This window comes from Cetorhinus maximus, chromosome 16 (genome assembly GCF_964194155.1).
Source record: "Cetorhinus maximus chromosome 16, sCetMax3.hap1.1, whole genome shotgun sequence".
Lineage (NCBI taxonomy): Eukaryota > Metazoa > Chordata > Chondrichthyes > Lamniformes > Cetorhinidae > Cetorhinus > Cetorhinus maximus.
The window spans coordinates 25,084,711-25,105,470 of NC_135894.1; the positions used below are offsets into that span (position 1 = coordinate 25,084,711).

The 20,760-nt window shown below is 47.7% G+C and overlaps 1 protein-coding gene across 1 annotated transcript in view; it reads left to right on the forward strand.

Annotated features, from left to right (window-relative positions):
- enox1 (ecto-NOX disulfide-thiol exchanger 1) overlaps positions 1-20,760 on the forward strand; it is a 355,196-nt gene that overhangs the window by 325,911 nt on the left and 8,525 nt on the right. Inside the window, exon 11 of the mRNA XM_078559526.1 lies at positions 1,038-1,143. Coding sequence (XP_078415652.1) covers positions 1,038-1,143 — 106 coding nt within the window. The remainder of the gene's footprint in view (positions 1-1,037; positions 1,144-20,760) is intronic.

Here is a 20,760-nt window from a genome sequence, read left to right on the forward strand (position 1 = left end):
GTCTGCCGCCTTTGCCTTTATTGGCAGCGACTGTACTTCAGACGAGAGGAAATGAATTGGCTGCAGTGCTCTTTTGCAGCCAAAAATAATATGGAAAGTCAATCCTTTCTTTACTGCAGTTCACCGGATCTTCATTCTGCAGAGACAGTGACCCCCATTGGCCAGTTTTGTAGCAGCATCCGAGTTAACAGTGTGCCACTACTGAATCTGCCTGGGCAGTAAACACTCCAGCTATGGAATACATCAGTATTCCAAATGAGAAAAGGATGATTTTTTTAAAAATCCATTTTGTTCTTGTTTTGGGTTCATATAATTTCGCTTGAAGGTAGCAAATATTAATTGAAAAGAGAGCAATCACTTGTAATCAGCTGGATGATCACATAAGTCTTCAGGCAGAGACTCCACATTAATTCCCTTTGCTAATCTAAAACTCTGCTGCCCATATCTTAGCTCGCTCCAAGTCCCACTTCCCCATCACCCCTGGGCTTGCTGACCTACACTATCTCCTGATCTAACATTTCAATTGTAAAATCCTCATTCTTGTTTTCAAATCTCTCCATAGCCTCACCCCTCCCTGATCTTCCCCAGTCCCACAACCCTCTGAGATTATTTGAGTTCCTCCAATTCCAGCCTCTTTTTTTTTAGTCTTTCATGGGATGTGGTTGTCACTGGCTAGGCCCATGCTGAATTGCCCTTGAGAAGGTGGTGGTGAGCTGTTATCTTGAACCACTGCATTCTGTGATGTAGGTACACCTACAGTGCTGTTAGGAAAGGAGTCCTAGGACTTTGCGCATCCACGATTATAATCATTCCACTATCTTCAGCTGCTTTGGCCCGAAGCTCTGGAATTCCCGCTCTCTCCTCCTTTAAGCAACCCCTTTACTAGTCCTCTGTCCTGATATCTCCTGAAGTGGCTCAATGTCAAAAAATGTTTTTATCGAATTCTCTCTTGTTTAGAGATTTGGGACATTTTGACTTTGTTAGAGGCACCAGAGAAATGCAAGTTGTGATTGCTGTTCTTTCTGTTTTCTGTGCAGGAGATGAATGGGTTCACCTTGTCCGTGTCCACCCGAGGTAGCCAGACCAGTGAGGGAAGCCCTGCCGCTCGACCACTCAAATCAGAGAAAGAAGCATTATTAGTAGGTAGAGTATCCTGGCTCCGTCTTATTTTCAGTGCAGAATACCATCTCAGTTTGTCATTGGATAAACGTTGTGTAGATCGCTCGCACAGGCAGATGCAAATTTTTGACCATATGCCAGAAATTGCAAAAGCAACACAGGAACAGGAGCAGGCTATTCATCCCCTTGAGCGTATTCCATCATTCAGTTCGTTCATTGTTGAACTGTAGCTGAACCACCCGCTTTTGATTCCATAATCTTTAACACCCTTACAAAAAAGCTTTCAATCCCAGTTTGCAAATCTTCTATATTGTCCCCCCCAGCCTCAATAGCTTTTTGTGGAGTGACTAAAAGAAGGACTTGGTGACAGAGACTATAGAGGCCCAATTTTACACCAAACAAAGGCGGGATGGCAAAACAAAAATGGCCCCCGAGCAGCAGTGACAGCCCCGCCTCCTTTTCCACAGCAGCCATTTTGAGGGATATGGGAAAGATCGTGAGGCAGGGAGGCTGCCCACCCCTATTGAAAGGCCCAAGATCGGGCCTTTCAGGATGTTCACCGGGCAGGCGGATTTGTAAACCTGCCATGACCCCGAGGAGTTAGAAGAGGTGAAATTGGCCATGGAGGCAGGCTAGGAAATGTCTTGAAAGATAAGTTAGAGGATTTTCAGGGTCTCAAGTGCGGCATTGGAGGCACGTTAATGTTGAGGGAGGTCAGTAAGAGTAGAAGTAGGAGCCCCTAGATGGCCAAACTTTGGGTAGGAATCTACTTTCATGGCCCTCTCTCAGAGGGCATGATTAAGTGCTGGCAAACGAGGCTCAGACCTGATGTTGGCACTTGTAAGGAGTCATCAGAATTCTTGAAGAAAATAGCAGCCGAGGTGGGCCCTTCAGTGGGCTTACTCTGGGGCCTTCATGCCTCGGGCCTGCCAATTGAGACAGTAGACCTGCCTCCAGCACAGAATGGGGCCTGCTGCTGGGAAAACCCTGTTTCCTGGCAGCCTGACAATGAAAGCAGGATGGCTCCCGCCTGCCGATTCCCACTTCCGATGGAAATCCCTGAGAGCACACACAGGAAGCAGGAAGAAATGCAGCTGTGCCTAGGACACTTCTAATTCCCTACTGAGGGAGGATTTGTCCCTGTTGGAAGAGACAAGAGGGAAAGCTGTTTACTTTCCATCTTGTCACGATGCCTATGTGTGGCTTTTAAATGCTCAGCTCCCAAGAACGGTAGCAACTAAAAATCGACAAGCATATGTTCTATCTTAGCTGTTATAGCCCTTTTAACATTCTGCTTAATAGCTAATGGACCCGGGTAAATGTGCAACATTTCACTCACCCAGCTGTGAACAGCTTTCAGGAAAATGGCTGAACTCCATGGCTCTTAATTTTATTGGATGGCGTATTGCTAACATCCCCCCCGCACCCCACCCCCCCAGGCCCCCACACAGCACCCCCTGTAGAAAAGCCAGTCACAAGCCAACCAACTTAAAAAGGCTGCCCCACAGCGATGGTACACTGGGGGTGTTCTTAACGAGGTAATTGAAGGACTTCTGCCCCTCAGGGATGGTAAGTCCCGCCCTCAGGAGCTGCTGGCCAATCTGATTGAACTCAGCAGCCAGAACTCAGTAGTGGTTTTCCGCTCCCCGCCACCTGCAAATACACCAGCTTGGTGGGGGGGGGGCTGTAAAACACTGCCCCATGGTAGGGAAGATATTTAACAACCAATCAGAGAGTAGGCAACTCCAGTGGAAGAGGTGGGTGCTGCTGAGGTAGATCGGAAACTGCGAGGGTGCCTTAACATGAAGATGCCCTCAGAGGCATGGATGAATATAAAACATGACCACGGTTGAAGCCATTATGCCTCTCGGAGAAGAGGGGAATTCCTTCCAGCCGGTTGGGCCTTGGGTGTGACCTTTCCTGCTGTGGAACAATGGAAAATGAACTAAAACCAATAGTCTCCCATGGGAAACCTGCGAGCAGTTTAAAACTACCTCCCACCCCCACCTTTACCCAACATAGAATCTTTATTGGGGAAAGTAATTACTGCATTAGTTTAAATATATTGAAAGCACAATAGAGAGATAGGCCAGTCAGCCCAGTAGGTCCACGCTGGTGCTTATGCTACACACAAACCTCCTCCCATCTGACTCCATCACACTCTATTACAGATCCCATTCCTTCCTTCCCCACATGCTCATGTTACAACCCTTATCAATGCCATTTTCCTCAAACACTACGGGCGGAAACTTCCACTCTGGAGACTAAGTCCGGTGGCGGGAGCAGAAGTCGGAGTGACTTCCACCGGAGAGCTGGGTGGCTGAACACGCGAGATCTTGCGCTGTTCATCTCATTAATTATGTAGACACAAGGAGCATGTCAAACCCCGTGGGCCAGGCGGGCAGGGAGTGGCCCAGCCCACCTTACCTCATAGCCTCCAACGTCCGGGCGCCATGTTTAAGTGGCACCTGGAGAGCCATTCACTCTTCCACTCTGCTCCTTGACTCCCCCCTCACACCGCCCCAACCCCACCGGCTCCTGTCCTCCCTCGGTCTCACCCCTCCCCTTGGCGCAGTGTGTGTGACAGGCAGCTGATACCTCTCTGTGACCGTGTGAAAGAGAGGCAAAACCAGCTTCCACTGACCTCTGAAGTCAAGGAATGGTGTCTTCCTTATGAACTCAGAATTAACTGAAAAGCCTGTGCTGTCTTTAAGCTTTTGGCAATTGCAGATGTGCGCTCTGGCACAGGTCTCACAGGCTCCTCTCGCAAGTAATAACAAAATCGTGCTCTCCCACTGATGGAGAGATACTCACAGATTGGTTCAACAGCAAACAGAGAATCCTTAACAATCCTCTATGTCTAAAATGCAAACCCACTGTGAACAATTTGAACAGGACGAGATCGATTGTCAGGCTTCTCATGCTCCAGTTAGCTGGGAGGCACATTTGTGTTTCTGAGGAATCACTTAATACTCAGGTTTCCAGGCACATTCAATTAGGACACAGGAAATGTAGCTGTCTACGACGATGCAACGATTGAAAACATTATCCATCATCTGAGTTTTTTATTCTGAACTGGCCTAATGCATACGATTTACAGCACAGACCATTCAGCACAACAGGATTATTCTGGTGTTTATGCTCCACACGAGCCTCCATTCATCCTATTTCATCCCATCCCATCAGCATATCCTTCTGTTCCTTTCCTCCATCTTGTATTTATCCAGCTTTCCCTTAAATGCAGCCAAGCTCATCACGCCAACATCTCCTCATGGTGGCAAGTCCCACATCCTCACCGCACTCTGAGTAAAGAAGTTTTGCCTGAATTCTCTATATTGTGGTGATTAGCATCTTATATTTATGGCACCCTGTTTCAGACACTCCCACAAGGAGAAGCACCTTTGCTATGTCTACCAAAACCCTTTCATAATTTTAAAGACCTCAATCCTCATGGTGCACATCTTGCTTACACATGGAATGAGTGGAGTGAAGGAGGTGGTAATAAAAAATGTTCCTTCTGCTAATCCTGAGAGTTGTTCGGCGCACACAATCCATGAACATTGAGAGCTAAATGCTTACTGAGTGCTATAAGTGCTGAAAGTCAGTGACCTTTACCCAGTTATTAACCCTCCCCGTTTTGTACCTATTGGGTGTACTGCATTTTGTTCACCAGGCTAATCCATGGGATGACGGGATTCTCCCATAAACAGAGAATGAGGAGAATGGGCCTATATTCTCTGGAGTTTAGAAAAATGAGAGGTTGTCTCTTTGGACCTTATAAAATTCTTACAGGGCGAGACAGGGTAGATGCAGGAAGGCTGTTTCCCCTGGCTGGGGGGTGTCAAGAACCAGGGGACACAGTCTCAGAATAAGGGGCAGGCCTTTTAGGACTGAGATGAGGAGGAGTTTCTTCACTCAGAGGGTGGTGAACCTTTGGATTTCTCTACCTCAGAGTGATGTGGAGGCTCAGTCATTGAGTATGTTCAAGACAAAGATCGATAGATTTCTAGATGCTAATGACATGGAAAGCTAAATTGCCCATTTGCCTACTTAATACTATTTGATACATTTTTTGCACTGTTTGCTGTCACCTCTTATCCACCCTGCTATCCTGTACCCCCACACATTCCAATCCCCCAGCCCGCCTTCCTGTCCCACACACACTCCAATCCCCCAGCCCTCCCTCCTGTCCCCCACACACTCCAATCCCCCAGCCCACCCTCCTGTCCCCCACACACTCCAATCCCCCAGCCCACCCTCCTGCCCCCCACACACTCCAAACCCCCAGCCTACCCTCCTGTCCCCCACACACTCCAATCCCCCAGCCCACCCTCCTGCCCCCCACACACTCCAATCCCCCAGCGTACCCTCCTGTCCCCCACACACTCCAATCCCCCAGCCCACCCTCCTGCCCCCCCACACACTCAAATCCCCCAGCCCACCCTCCTGTCCCCCACACTCTCCAATCCCCCAGCCCACCCTCCTGTCCCACACACTCTCCATTCCCCCATCCCTCCCTCCTGCCCCACATGCTCTCCAATCCCCCAGCCCATCCTCCTGCCCCCTCAACACTCTCCACTCTCCCATTCCACTCTCCTGTCCCCTGTACACTCCAATCCCCCCATGCTCTCCAATCCCCCACCCCACCTTCCTGCCCCCCACACACTCCAATCCCCCAGCCCATCCTCCTGTCCCACGTGCTCTCCAATCCCCCAGCTCACCCCCCTATGCCTTTGTAAATGATGTTTCTTAGATCACTTGTTCCTCAGAATTGCATATGAGAAAAAGTCAAGGATGAGAAAAGACCACTTGGCTTTCAAATGTGCCCATGCTGGCGTGGTAACTATATTTGCATTTAACAGTTCAAGTGTGGTTTGCACCATGCTTATGGAAACTCAACAGAACATTCGACCTCTTCTAGTTACCTATTACAAATATATTTTTTGCCTTTACAAGTGCTTCCCCATTGACTTGATAATTTAGGGTAAATTTTCAAAGCTCGTATTGGTGTGAGGGGATGGTACACTGCCTGGTGCTCATGAGGGATTACAGATGTGGGGCCTGTGCACTGCCATGTCGAGATTTTTCATAGATTAACTTTAATCAATGAATATATACTCAGAATCCACAATTTACTGAAATATGTTCCCAGCATGTATCTGACCCAGCGTCTCCCCCACCCCCATTACTGCACTGGCCAACTGCCCTCCGGTGCCCCCAGTAAGAGCCTGGGCATATTTGTGGCCTGTTTAAGCTTCCCCCAAAAATGCCTGCCTCTCAGACCCAACTAGCTGGCCTACCCAGAACATGGCAAGCTGCCGGAGGGTGTGCACTCATTGCTAACAGCTCGTTGATGAGATCCAGAATCTCAAAATGGTTCTTGTCCCACACTGGCACCAACAGGAGGGCAGGGCAACCAATTTCACCCCTGTTTTGGCTGCTACTCGGAAATGCCACCTAAAAGGCTTGGCATTCGTACAGGCGCTCCTTGTAAACATCATGGTCACTGGTCAGATTTTGCACTTCAGGCATTACAATCCAGCGGCCACGGGTTGAAACCTTAGGCCCCAATGGGACTGGGCACAAAGGAGGAGGGCGGGTAAACTAGTGCTGCCAGCTGGTGTGCCAGTTCCTCGTCTCCATCCTGCCCCGAGGTCATTTTCTCCAAGGCTGGATGGGAGGGTAGCAGGGATACCTTCCCACAAGCAGCAGAAAGCCAACTGAGCTTGTCAGAGAATGACTGGAATTTTCCAGGTTGCCTCCAGGTCACAGGCATCAGGGAACATTGTAGCTGCCTGGAGGTGATGGGCGTTGGGTGGTGGGGGGGGGGGGGGGGGGGGGGGGCGGGGGGGTGGCGGCGTGTGGGGAGGGTTGGGGGGGGTGGCAGGGGTCCAGCACTCCAGCCAGGAGTTAGAGACCCTCCCTACCCTGCCTGGCTTCAGCTGCAGGTTCCCCTGCGCAATGGCAGCCCAGCTGCCGTGGTCATTTTTAAGTTTACATTTGAAAAGTTTGGAGTGGGAGCATCTCTCACTGAAGGCGCACTCTCTCTGTTGTACCTCTGGAAAGGCATCTGAGTTCGAGGGCATCCTGTTGGCCCTTCAGCTTTGAGAGCATGCCTGGGGACAGCAAACCCTCCCTCAGGCCAGTAATAAGTCAACTCAGGGAAAATCGCAGCTGGGTGCTTGTTCCCATGATGGTGGGTTTCCGAAGCCCACCGGGAAAACCCTGCCCCCATAATTTAGAGGTTGCAATTCTCTGCCTCCTCTGATTCACCATGGGTAATGATCTAGTGACAGCTGAAACATTTCATGCAAAATGGTTACCTCTGAATCACATGCAGCAGATCTGCAAAGTCATTTGGTTGAGCGACAGTTTGCGAGAAAAATTATGTTGCCTCGCTTTCTTTTTAGCAATTGGATTATGGACCACGCACAACTAATTTTCAGTTAGTTCAGCTAAATGTAACACGTCACACTGGGTGTGAAATAGAGCTGGAGTGCTTAGTTAAAATGATTGTTTAAGAAATGTTGATTAAAATTATCCATTACAATATTGGCCATCTCATCCTTTAGAGAATAAATATAAACATCAGCATCAATTACAATCAGAAGGAGTAATTATAAGGAAATGAGGCATAGCCACATTCCAAGAAATGCTTGTTTTTCACTTAACATTCATGGTTCAATTCATGGAATTCATTACAGCTGATTTAAGAAATTTGACAGGAAATCAGGAACGATGAGCTCAAAAATCAAAATAATTTAGATCTGGTTTATTCATTTTTTTATTCATTTATGGGATGTGGCTGGGCCAGCATTTAGTGCCCATTCCTAATTGCCCTTGAGAAGGTGGTGGTGAGCTGCCACCTTGAACTACTGCAGTGCATGCGGTGTAGGTACACCCACAGTGCTGTTAGGGAGGGAGTTTCAGGATTTTGTCCCAGCGACAGTGAAGGAACGGCGATATATTTCCAAGTCAGGATGGTGAGTGACTTGGAGGGGAACTTCCAGGTAGTGGTGTTCCCATATATCTGCCCCATGTATCTGCTGCCCTTATCCTTCTAGATGTTAGTGGTCGTGGGTCTGGAAGGTGCTGCCTAAGGAGCCTTGGTGAGTTTCTGCAGTGCATCTTGTAGATGGTACACACTGCCGCTACTGTGTGTCGGTGGTGGAGGGAATGAATGTTTGTGGATGTGGTGCCAATCAAAAGGGTTGCTTTGTCCTGAATGATGTCAAGTTTCTTGAGTGTTGTAGGAGCTGCACTCGTCCAGGCAAGTGGGGAGTATTCCATCACACTCCTGACTTGTAGATGTGAGATGAGCTACTGGCTGCAAGATTCCTAGCCTCTGACCTGCTCTTGTAGCCACAGTATTTATATGACTAGTCCAGTTCAGTTCCTGCTCAATGGTAACCCCCCAGGATGTTGACAGTGGGGGATTCAGTGATGGTAATGCCATTGAATGCCAAGGGGCAATGGTTAGATTCTCCCTTGTTGGAGATGGTTATTGCCTGGCACTTGTGTGGTGCGAATGTTACTTGCCACTTCTTCTTGTCATGTCAGCTGTGGTTTAGTTTTTTTACTCTCCTTCAAGTTTTTAAATACTTTACAGCCAGTAACAAACTTTTTTTGAAGTGTTGCCATGAGGGAGAGGTTCTCCGTCATGGTGAAAATCCAGGAAATGGCCAGAAACTCTAAATCCCGCCCCCAAACGTGGCATGTTTCATTTTTGCGGGGGCAGGGCTGGAATCGGCCTAGCATTTCCATTCATTGTGGTGAAAACTGATGCAAAACCCATTCTTGGAATCAAAGCTTGTCAAAACCTGAAGTCAATCAAGAGAATAATGACTGTCACCACTAACGACATCCTGAGCGAGTGTGAAGATGTGTTCCAGGGGATTGGCTGCCTAAAAGGAGAACACACCATCAAGATTGACGAAACTGTGACACCCGCCCAGGAAAATACCAGTAATGCTGAGAGATCGACTGAAAGCAGAGTTGGACAGAACGGAGAAACTTCACATCATCAAGAAAATTGAAGAACGGACAAAGTGGGTTAATTCAATTGTAATTGTGGAAAAATCAAATGGGAATCTGCAAGTCTGGCTGGGTCCCAGAGACCTAAACCAGGCAGTGCAAAGAGAGCATTACCAGCTGCCCATAGTAGAAGAGGTCACGTGTAAACCAGCTGATGCTAAATACTATTCAGTCTTGGATGCGAGTTCAGGCTTCTGGCAGGTCAAGCTGGATGAGCGCAGTTCCTATCTCTGTACCTTCAACACACCATACGGGCAATACAGGTTTTTACACTTACCTTTGGTATTAATTCAGCTCTGGAGGTGTTCCACAGAACAGTGAAGCAGCTGTCTGAAGGATTAGAGGGTGTGGAAACCTATATTAACTATGTGCTGGTCTGGGGAGCCTCACGTGAAGAACAGGACCACAGACAGAGGCAGGTGTTGGCCAGAGCTAGAGAAAGGAACCTCAAGTTGAAGAAGAAAATGTGCAAAATAGGTCTTCATGAAATCAAGCACTTGGAACATGTGCTGACAAGCGAGGGACTGAAGCCGGGCCTGAGTAAAATCGAAGCAGTCGTGAACATGTCAGCCCCAGAATGTAAGAAGCACTTGGAGAGGTTTTTGGGAATGGTGACCTTTCTTAGGAAATTCATTCCGAACATGTCAGACCTGACAGCACCTCTCAGAGAACTTCTACAAAATGATGTGGAAAGGCACTGGGAACAAAGCCACCAGGAAGCTTTGACCAGTCCAAAGAGAACACTGACCCAGGCACCGGTGTTAAAGTATTATGATGTCAGCCAGTCAAGATCTCAGTGGACACTTCAAAGACTGACCAGGGAGCTGTCCTCTTGCAAAATGAGGCACCAGTGGCACACGCTTCAAAGGCACTGACTGAAACACAGCAGCGGTATGAGAAAGAAATGCTAGCAATTGTGTTTGGCCTACAATGCTTCCATCAGCTTGTCTGTGGCAAAGTCGTGAAGGTAGAGTCTGACCATAAGCCTTTGGAAGCTATACTTAAAAAGCCCCTGAACTATGCACCACCAAGAATCCAGAGATTACTAATGCCTCTGCAGATGTACCAGGTCAGAGTTAAATACAAACCAGGCAAGGAAATGTACATCACAGATACTCTGTCACGTGTATACCTACCCATCGCAGAGGAAGAGGATAAAGAAATGGAAGAACAGGTTCACATGCTGACAAAGAACTTACCTGTGGCTGTAACCAAACTGGATGAGATCAGGGAAGCGACCAAGAAAGACACCACCCTGAGAAAACTGCAGCATACTGTGCAAACTGGCTGGACCACACACCGGAGCAGAGCCCCTTCTGCTGTACAAGAGTACTGGAACTTTCATGAGGAACTTCCTGTAGCAGAGGGAATACTTTTCAAGGGAGAAAAGATCATAATTCCTGCAACACTGAAGCAAGAAATGCTGCAGCACATATATGAAAGTCACCTCGGCACAGAGACATGCAGGAGAACAGCTCGAGATGTAATGTATTGACCTGGAATGGGAGCACAAATCGGGGAGATGGTGAATGCGTGTGCAGTGTGCCAGAAGTACAGTAAATCATAACAAAGAGAACCACTTAAACCACACACAGTGTTCCAGAGAGACCCTGACAGAAAATTGGAGGGGATTTGTTCACATTTGACAACAGTGAGTACTTACTAGCAGTGGGTTATTTTTGAGTCTGTGCTGCTGAGAAATGATAGTAAGAGCATCGCTGTAATAAATCATTCAAAATCTATTTTTGTTCACCACAGCATACGTGAAGTGCTGATCTCAGATAACTGTCCACAATTCTCAGGCACTGAGCTTCACAAATTTGCAAAGGACTGGGAGTTTTTCCACACTACATCAAGTCCCAAATATCCACAATCCAACGGAATGGTAGAATGTACTGTGCAGACCTTAAAACACCTGTTGAAGAAGGTAAAGGTGGACGGAAGAGACCCCTACCTGGCTCTGCTGGATTACAGGAATACTCCATTAGAGGGCATTGGATCACCTCCAGCACAGCTCCTGATGGGGAAAAGACTAAGAACTAAACTTCCAACTGCACCCCAACTGTTATTTCCACAGCCAGAGAGCGACAGCACGCAGGACCTGCTCAAACTGAGACAGCAGAAGCAGAAACAATACTTTGATCGAGGTGCCCGACCTCTGCCTGACCTGAACATGGGAGGGACAGTGAGGATTCAGCATGAAGGGATCTGGAATCCTGCCGTTGTCACAGAAATCACAGGAGAACTAAGGTCTTACACAACACAGACTCCAAACGGACAAACGGACAATAGTACAGAAGAAACTGGAAATTCTTACAGAAAATGCATTAAACACAACCCTGCTCTGAACCAGAAAGTGTAGCTGAAGATCAAAAACCAGAATGCACCTGTGAAGCAACAGATATCCAGACAAACCCAAAGAGCCCTGAAAACTACGCAAGGGGCGATAGTGACACAGAGCTGGAGAAGGCCCCTTGTCCTTCAAAATCACCTCTGTCACCATTCAGAACATCCTGTTGAAGAATTGTGAAAAAAACCAGAGAGATACAGAGATGAGTAAAAGACAAAATAGATTGATCAAAACAGTGAGAAAGAATAGATAAGAGACTTTGTGTACTTGAGTTGTATAAAAGTTTTTTTTTAAAAAGGGAAATATCATGATAATAGTTGATTGTGTAGTGGACTCCAGTATTATATACTATACGGTACTCTGTACTAGATACGGGGTCACCTGACCTGGGGGTTGAAGGTCAGATAGCACACATTGGAACCTGTCTTGATATCAATCAGTTACTGCAAATATGTGTTCATGTTAGGAAAATGTATTATCAATAAAGTTAGTGCATCACTGAAACAAAATACAAGATACTGAGGGAGGCTTGCGCCCTTTCCTAGATGAGACGCTGCTCTTGCATCCACTCCGAATGTTGCTGCATGTGTTTCTCCATGAGATTGGCCAATTTCTCATGGTCAGGTTTCATGTGGTTGAGCCCCCAGGAGAATGTGGAGCTCATGATGGCGATGGACTCCTCCATTCGCAGTCCTAGAGCTCCCACTGCCTCAGGGAACTCCACCAGATGTCTACACATCTGCTCCTGATCGGAAAAGCACTGTGCCCCAAAGCTCCACGTTCCTTCCCACTGGAGCATTATTGTGACTTTCTACCGTCCTCCGAGGGAGACGTTGCATAGATGTCTCAGACCCTGACATCTCCTCCTGATCTCTGATGCGATGACTTCCACCCTGTGCCACCAACTCTATACAAGCGCTGCATCCCTCTGATGTGCTTGTATCTGAGTTGGCTGAGTGTGTTAGAATGAAGTGATGCTGCGTCCTTAGGCATCTCTTCCTCCTCCTGATGTCCAAGGGACGATGTGGACCCAGGGAGATACAAAATGAGGTATTTAGGTATAGCCCTTCTGATTGTGAAAGCATGCTCACATGCACGCCACTGCCTTAACCCTGCTCGCACTGCCCATGACCCAACCCCATCATTGTGCTCCATCTCAAGCCAACATCTCATTATGCTCAGCGAAGTGACAGCATGACCTCCGCTACTACCACCATGTACCAAGGCAATCTGAACACCTCCTTTAACACCTCCTGGAGATTCACCATCGCCAACAGCCAGCAGCTCCAGCACCCTGGCGATCTCCAGGGCCTCTCTCCATAAGGTACTTGGGCCTCAGGTAGGCTCCCCCACCCCCTGTCTGGGTCACCTCTTTGGCGTTCTTCACCCTTTTGTTCAGCACTGCAACATGAATTTATGTCACCCTCACATATATTGCACTTCAATGAGTCTGTGCAGCATACTGCCTAGTCACGTTGAGTTTGCCTGCAGCTAAATGAGCTGCTTGCACATTCCTGTGCTTCTGCATTGAGGGCTGCATGTACTTGATCTCTCATTTTATCTGCAGCATGCAGATGTAACCCTTCCCTTAGACCTCTGTATCTATGAGCCAAGCTGTTCACCTTGCCAGAACGCAAAAGGTCACTGAACCTTTTGTGGCACTGGACCCACGATTTCCCATTGTCTAGATTTCTTTCCTTGGTCTGTCCCTCACTGCCATACTAACATCGCACCCAACCCCACCTCCCCCCGCTTCGCCTTGCCCACGAGGGGGCTCCACAAAGCGATTTCGGGCTGAGCCTGGCTGGGTTATGTGGGCAGCCCGCCCACCAGGCGCTCGCTAGAGAACACCAGGCCCCAGGCCTGGCTACAGGGCTGGGTCCCGCTATCCCGGTTCCTCTGTGTTATTTCTAGAACCATCATGTGGGTCTTTGGTGGATCGCTCTTTGCCTGGAACCTCACCTTGGGCCTATTCACCGAGGGAGACTCTACCAGGAGTTCTAGCCTCCAGACGACATGGCTCCAAGGCTCATTGGAACACACAAGCCCCCTGCCCCACCACGACAAGGTTCCCCTCGGAGGGGAACACCTGAGAATCCCCCAGGAGGAGCTGGAATCTGTGGCTGAGGAAAGGGAAGTCTGGTCGGCCCTGCTCAGTTTACTGCCACCATGACACTCACCAGGAGAAACGGTGTGAAAATGGATGGATATATTTCTTTTAGGATGCAGAAGTTTGTGATCAGTTGTGAAGTCAAGTAACTGCTAATGGAGTGCTGAAGAGCAATCATGGCAAGGGAGTTTCCATGGTTACAACTCGTGGCTGATAAGGGCAGGGCTTGATTTCTGTGTGCTGGTGGTACAATTAGGTTTTCATTGCAAACACTGAATAACATCTGAATTCCAACAAATGGAATTAGCAAGGGTATATCTCTTTGCTGGTCCAACTGAATAAAGAGAGCATAGAAGCATTAACATAAACAATAATTTACTAATAGGCTAATTTATTGAATAAGCACTGACTTCATGAACCACGCGTGTACTCAGTGCAGCAATTAGCTAGTGACATAATGATTGTGTTTATCAAGGATATTTTAATCTTAAGGCTGTGAATGCTGAGCCAATTGGAGCTGTCAAGACTGAGACCCATTGCTACAGGTAAATGGGATTGATGTTTAAATCAGCCACCATCTGACTGAATGGTGGAACAGGCACGAGGGGCTGAATAGTCTCCTCCTGTCTGAAGTACTTGTGTAGGTCTGGGAATTGCGGTCCATATAATGTGATAATATGGGTGCCAAAGACTGCTGGGCGCAACAGTGGGGACCACATCCCAGAACAAATGGCCCAAATTACTGCCCTACTAGCATGCAGCACCCTCCATATATTGAAATTTTACATAAACAATAGAAGGAAGCAAAAAAGCATAGCCCCAGAGCCAGCCAAAATGGCATTCTAGCCCTAAGAGATTGGGCAGCCTGATCTCTTAGGGCTAAATGGGATGAGTGACTGAGGGGCTAGGTTTTGTCCATGCTTCATGTGTAAAGACATGGTAAACCTGCTCCTTACAAAAGGATTTCTACCTTTGATATATGGAAGGCCCTAAGATATAAACCCACACGCGCCTTGCTCCCATTCCCCATCCACCAGTTCAGCCAGTTTAGGGTGTCAAAAAGCCTCATAAGCAGAAAGGGGGTTTTGTAAGAACATAGTGATAGGAGCAGAAGTAGACCATACTGCCTCTGCTCTGCCTTTCAATAAGATCATTACTGAGCCTCCGCAGCCCTCTGGGGTAGAGAATTCCAAAGATTCACAATCCTCTGAGTGAAGAAATGTCTCCCCATCTCAGGGGACACCTCTTTATCCTGAGACTATGCCCTCTACTTCTAGTCTCTCCAAACAGGGCAGAATTGTCTCAACATTTATTCTGTCAAAACCCTCTGAGAATTTAATGTTTCAATGAGACCACCTCTCATTCTTCTAAACTGCAGAGAGTATAGGCCCATTCTACATAATCTCCCGTCATAGCACAACTCGCTCAAGCCAAGAATCAATCCGGTAAACCTTTCTAACCCTGCCTCTGAGGCCTTTCTAACCCTGTCTCTGGGGCCTTTCTTACCCTGCCCCTGAGGCCTTTCTCACCCTGCCCCTGAGGCCTTTCTCACCCTGCCCCTGAGGCCTTTCTCACCCTGCCTCTGGGGCCTTTCTCATCCTGCCCCTAAAGGCCTTTCTCACCCTGCCTCTGCAGCCTTTGTCATTCTGTCTCTGGGGCCTTTCTCACCCTGCCTCTGAGGCCTTTCTCACCCTGCCCCTAAACGCCTTTCTCACCCTGCCTCTAGGGCCTTTCTCACCCTGCCCCTAAACGCCTTTCTCACCCCACCCCTAAACGCCTTTCTCACCCTGCCTCTGGGGCCTTTCCCACTCTGCCCCTCAGGTCTTTGTCACCTTGCCTCTACAGCTATGCCCTTGTGTATGGTTAGAGATAAAGCTGCATACAATACTCCAGGTGTGATCTCACCAAAGTCCTGTACAATTACCACAAGACTTGCTTATTCTCGTACTCCAAGCCCCTTGCAATAAAGGTTAACATATCATATGTCTTCCTAATTGTTCATTGTGCCTACTTTCTGTGTTTCCTGTACAATAAGGAAACCCAAATCTTTCTGAAAGCCAACAACTAATAGCTTCTCACCATTTAAAGAAAAATCTGCTTTTCTAGGTTTCCTCTTAAAGTGAACAACCTCACACTTCCCTACATTATATTCCATCTGCCAGAATCTGGAATGTAGATCATTGGGAATCATGAAATGTTCGCTATTGCAGTTCCACATCATCACTTAAAACCCAATTTCCCAGCCCATCTTACCAACGTGCGAAAGATCAACAGTTATGCACAGGGCTTGAACTGGTGCCTCCTGGTGGGGTGGCAGGAGATAGCAGCTTAGGTTTGTACCTTATTTTTATGAAAGTAAGTGTGCAAAAGTGAGCAGCACACTCCGAGATCAACTTCATTTTGAGCCAGCTAGCAGGCCCACTTATAAAATTATTCATGTTGGGGTACTACATGTTTGTAAGGTCCAGACACAGTATACAGGGGCCAATGTGCGGAGTGTGTGCCATGTATGCTCTGCCCATAGGCACGCAACCTAGCACAGCCTATACCCAGCTGTCCTTAAAGGGATCCCCAGAGGCTACTACAGTACCAAACATCTTCCTAGCTCCACAAAGAGCCCACCAAGCATCAGCTGCTGAATGGTTCTCCTCAAGATTGCCTCCCCCTCCCCGCCACCCCCACCCCCCACAATTCTGCCAGCTACACCCCACAATCGGCGAGCTGCCCGTACTGGCAGTTCACTGATCATGTTCAAATGAGACTTGCCCATAAAGTTGGTTTGGGCCTCTCGCTATTGTGCCCCAGATGGTGTGGGGCTACAAATAAAAACCAGCCGAGGGACAAGTGGATGTCACTGCTGGCGTGACCTGCTTTTCCTTTCGAGCTTACAAACTAATTACTTCAGTCTCAGTGGCATCCTTGAGACCTGAATTATGTCAGCTCCCTGCTGCTGGCAAACTCCCAAATTAACAATGTCAATACAGCAGGCAACACAACCTTCTAAGTTATGCTGGGGCTGGGTTTCCAACTTCGACTGGATGTATTCCAGGAGCGTCCGCCTCTGCCGCCAAGTTCCCCTCATTGATCACTCGACATGACCATCCTGACAGATGCCCCTGCTTTCCTGCTCCAATTGGAGACCAGAAGACAGCCTCTTCATCCACTGATGGAATTCTTGACTGTTAATCAAACAGCACTTTTGTCCCATCCCCCCCACCAACCCCATTCCTGAAGAGTTGAGGACAATCCTGGAAGGTTGGCAACTCTATGCAGTTGCTCAGGGTTCAACCCTTAACCCTTTGGTCACTCACAGCCTACAGGCCAACCCAGAATGGCTACATTTTGCTGACAGCATTAAAGCCAATTCTGCAGGTGCAAATAATTGAAAGTAACTCCGCAATTGGGATAATTACTGGGATAGGTTGTTTAATGGTGAACAATATAAAGCTGCATCCAGGTGTGATCGACACCAATGTTGATATTAAAGCAAAGGTTGTAGGTGGGGCAAGATTTTTCACCTTGAATGAAGACTGATCTTTGATGATGTCTGTACAACGACAGGGGGTGATTGCACATGACACACTGAAGGTCAGGGACGGTGAATACAGCTGAATAAAGTTGCACAAAAAGATGAAAATCTTCTGCAACATATCTCTCTTTTATTCAATATTCAAGTTAGGGACATTGTCAGAAGCATTGAAGCTCTCTGATATTTATTGTATAAATATATCAGCAGGAAGCCATTTAGGACATTGCATCAAATCTTGATTCAAAAAACTATCCATTCATTAGAAAGGACTCAGGGGAGATCAGCAGCGACAATCAGACCACTGTTGTGAGGACAGAGCAGTAAAATGACAAGGTGAGAGATGTGATTCGGACGTTTAAAATAATGAACCATAGAACCATAGAAAAGTTACAGCACAGAAGGAGGGCATTCAGCCCATCTTGTCCATGCCAGCCTGAGGACAACCAGGTTCCCTTCCTAATCCAACTTCCTGCACCTGGCCCATAGCCCTGGAGCTTACAGCACTTTAGGTGCAGATCCAGGTACTTTTTAAAAGAGTTTAAAGTTTCTGCCTCTACCACCAACTTGGGCAGCGAATTCCAGACACCCACTACCCTCTGCGTAAAAAAGTTCTTCCTCATGTCCCCCCTACACCTTCGGTCACTTATCTTGAATCTATGTCCCCTGATTCTAGAATTCTCCACCAATGGAAACAATTTTATCCTGTCCACTCTATCTATTCCCCTCATAATTTTGTACACCTCAATCAAGTCACCTCTCAGCCTTCTTTGTTCTAAGGAAAATAGGATTAGGTCAAATCAGGATTGGTCATTTATTTAGCGACAAAAGGACAAAAAGGACAATCCAGCCGGTGGAAAGGACACACGCCGAGTGTAAGCAGCAATCCAGCCGGTGGAAAGGTCACACACTGAGTGTGAGCAGCAATCCAACCGGTGGAAAGGACACACGCCGAGTGTGAGCAGCAATCCAGCCGGTGGAAAGGACACACGCCGAGTGTGAGCAGCAATCCAGCCGGTGGAAAGGACACACGCCGAGTGTGAGCAGCAATCCAGCCGGTGGAAAGGACACACGCCGAGTGTGAGCAGCAATCCAGCCGGTGGAAAGGTCACACTCCGAGTGTGAGCAGCAATCCAGCCGGTGGAAAGGTCACACTCCGAGTGTGAGCAGCAATCCAGCCGGTGGAAAGGACACACGCCGAGTGTGAGCAGCAATCCAGCCGGTGGAAAGGACACACGCCGAGTGTGAGCAGCAATCCAACCGGTGGAAAGGACACACGCCGAGTGTGAGCAGCAATCCAGCCGGTGGAAAGGACACACGCCGAGTGTGAGCAGCAATCCAGCCGGCCAAAAGGACACACTCCGAGTGTGAGCAGCAATCCAGCCGGTGGAAAGGACACACGCCGAGTGTGAGCAGCAATCCAGCCGGTGGAAAGGACACACGCCGAGTGTGAGCAGCAATCCAGCCGGTGGAAAGGACACACTCCGAGTGTGAGCAGCAATCCAGCCGGTGGAAAGGACACACGCCGAGTGCGAGCAGCAATCCAGCCGGAGGAAAGGACACACGCCGAGTGTGAGCAGCAATCCAGCCAGTGGAAAGGACACACGCCGAGTGTGAGCAGCAATCCAGCCGGTGGAAAGGACACACTCCGAGTGTGAGCAGCAATCCAGCCGGTGGAAAGGACACACGCCGAGTGTGAGCAGCAATCCAGCCGGTGGAAAGAACTTGGGGAACTGAGCAATTACACTCATTATTGAGCTTCTTATTCTCTTATAACAACAAAGAAAAGAAAGGGCTTGTGCCTTTCACCACCCCCTGCAAAAGACCCCAAGCAACTCAAAGGAGAGCAGGAGAGATTTACCCAGTGGTGAATATTTTAATCCAACTCTGACAACACAAAAACAGATTATCTTATCATTATCCTTAGGGCCTTGGTTGACTACATCTGGAATACTGTGTACAGTTTTTGTCTCCTTACTTAAGGCTTGCATTAGAAGCAGTACAGAGAAGGTTCACTCGACTGATACCTGGATGGGTGGTTATCTTATAAGGAAAGGTTGGACAGGCTGGGTCTGTATCCACTGGCGTTTAGAAGAATGAGAGGTGATCTTATTGAACCTTTTAAGATCCTGAGGGGACTTGAAAGGGTGGATGCTGAAAGGATGCTGTGGGGGAGTCCAGAACTAGTGGACACAACTTAAAAATAAGGGGCCTCCCGTTTGAGACGGGATGAGAAGGATTTTTTTTTCTTTCAGCGGGTCATTAGACTTTGGACATCTCTTCCATAGACAGTTGAGACTGGGTCATTGAATTTATTGAAGGCTGGATTAGACAGATTTTTGATCGACAAGGGATTCGCGGGTTATGAGGGGTAGACAGGAAAGTGGAGTTAAGGATGCGATCAGATTGGCCATGATCTTATTGAATGGAGGATCAGGCTCAAGGGATTGAATGAGTTCCTTCTGCTCTTAATTCGTATGGTCTTCTCGTCCCATTGGCTGGTGCATTTCCAGATGTTACAACAAAGACTATACTTCAGAAAGTACTCAATTGCCTGGAAAGTGCTTTGGGATATCCTGAAGTCATGAAAATCATTATCTAAATGCAAATCCTTTTTTCTTGAATCAAAGGTTGCTTAGTGGCCTGGTGCATCCCAATCCTTCTGTGTTGGCAATATTACAGTTCTGAAAAGTAAGCAGTTGTATACTCTTAGGTATGTTTCGACAGCTGTAACTTCAGTCCTTAATGGATCAACTTGAAACCTTGACAGACCTGTTACAAACTGTTAGTAATCAGAGAAAAGTAGGTGATCAGGGGTTAGCTAATGAGGTGACCCTGAGATGGATGCGCTCACACTCTCACTGTAGCACCAGTGAGAAATAGTGCAGCATCACACTGACTCTGCAATTCGAATATTGATGCAGTCTAAATCTGGGGTTAGAGCCTGATCTGTCACAGAATTAAGTGTGAGAAATGCTGAAGATTCCGCATTCCACTTCAGAGTTCAGCTTACTTTCAGCTCACACAGCTACGAGTTCAGCTAAACGAGTTATTTTATTCATTCTTGGAATGTGGGCATCACTGGTACAGGTGCCAGTTATTGCCCATCCTTAGGTGCCACAACTGAATGGGTTGTTGGGCTAACTCAGGGGCAATTAAGAGTCACCCACATTGCATGGCACTGTCACGAACATAGAAACATAGGAAATAGGAGCAGGAGTAGGCCATTCAGCCCCTCAAGCCTGCTCTGCCATTCAGCTAGATCATCGCTGAACTTCCACTTCAACACCACTTTCCTGCACCATCCCCATTAACATCTGTAATATCTAGAAATCCAATGATCTCCACCTTGAATGTCCTTCCCTTTGGACATTAATGAACAAGATTTTACAACAATCTATGAGCTTCACAGTCACTTTCCCTCAAACTTGTCCAGCATTTTTGTTTTATTTGAGCACAGCTCCTCAAGTTGCCATGGTGAGATTTGAATTCGTACTCTGCAAATTATTAACCCAGGTCATAGGACTGCTAGCCCAGTAATATAACCATTACACTATTGTTCCAGGTGCTAATGCTACCTGTGCAGAGTGCTATTTGTATAATGGCCGTAGGATCAAAGCC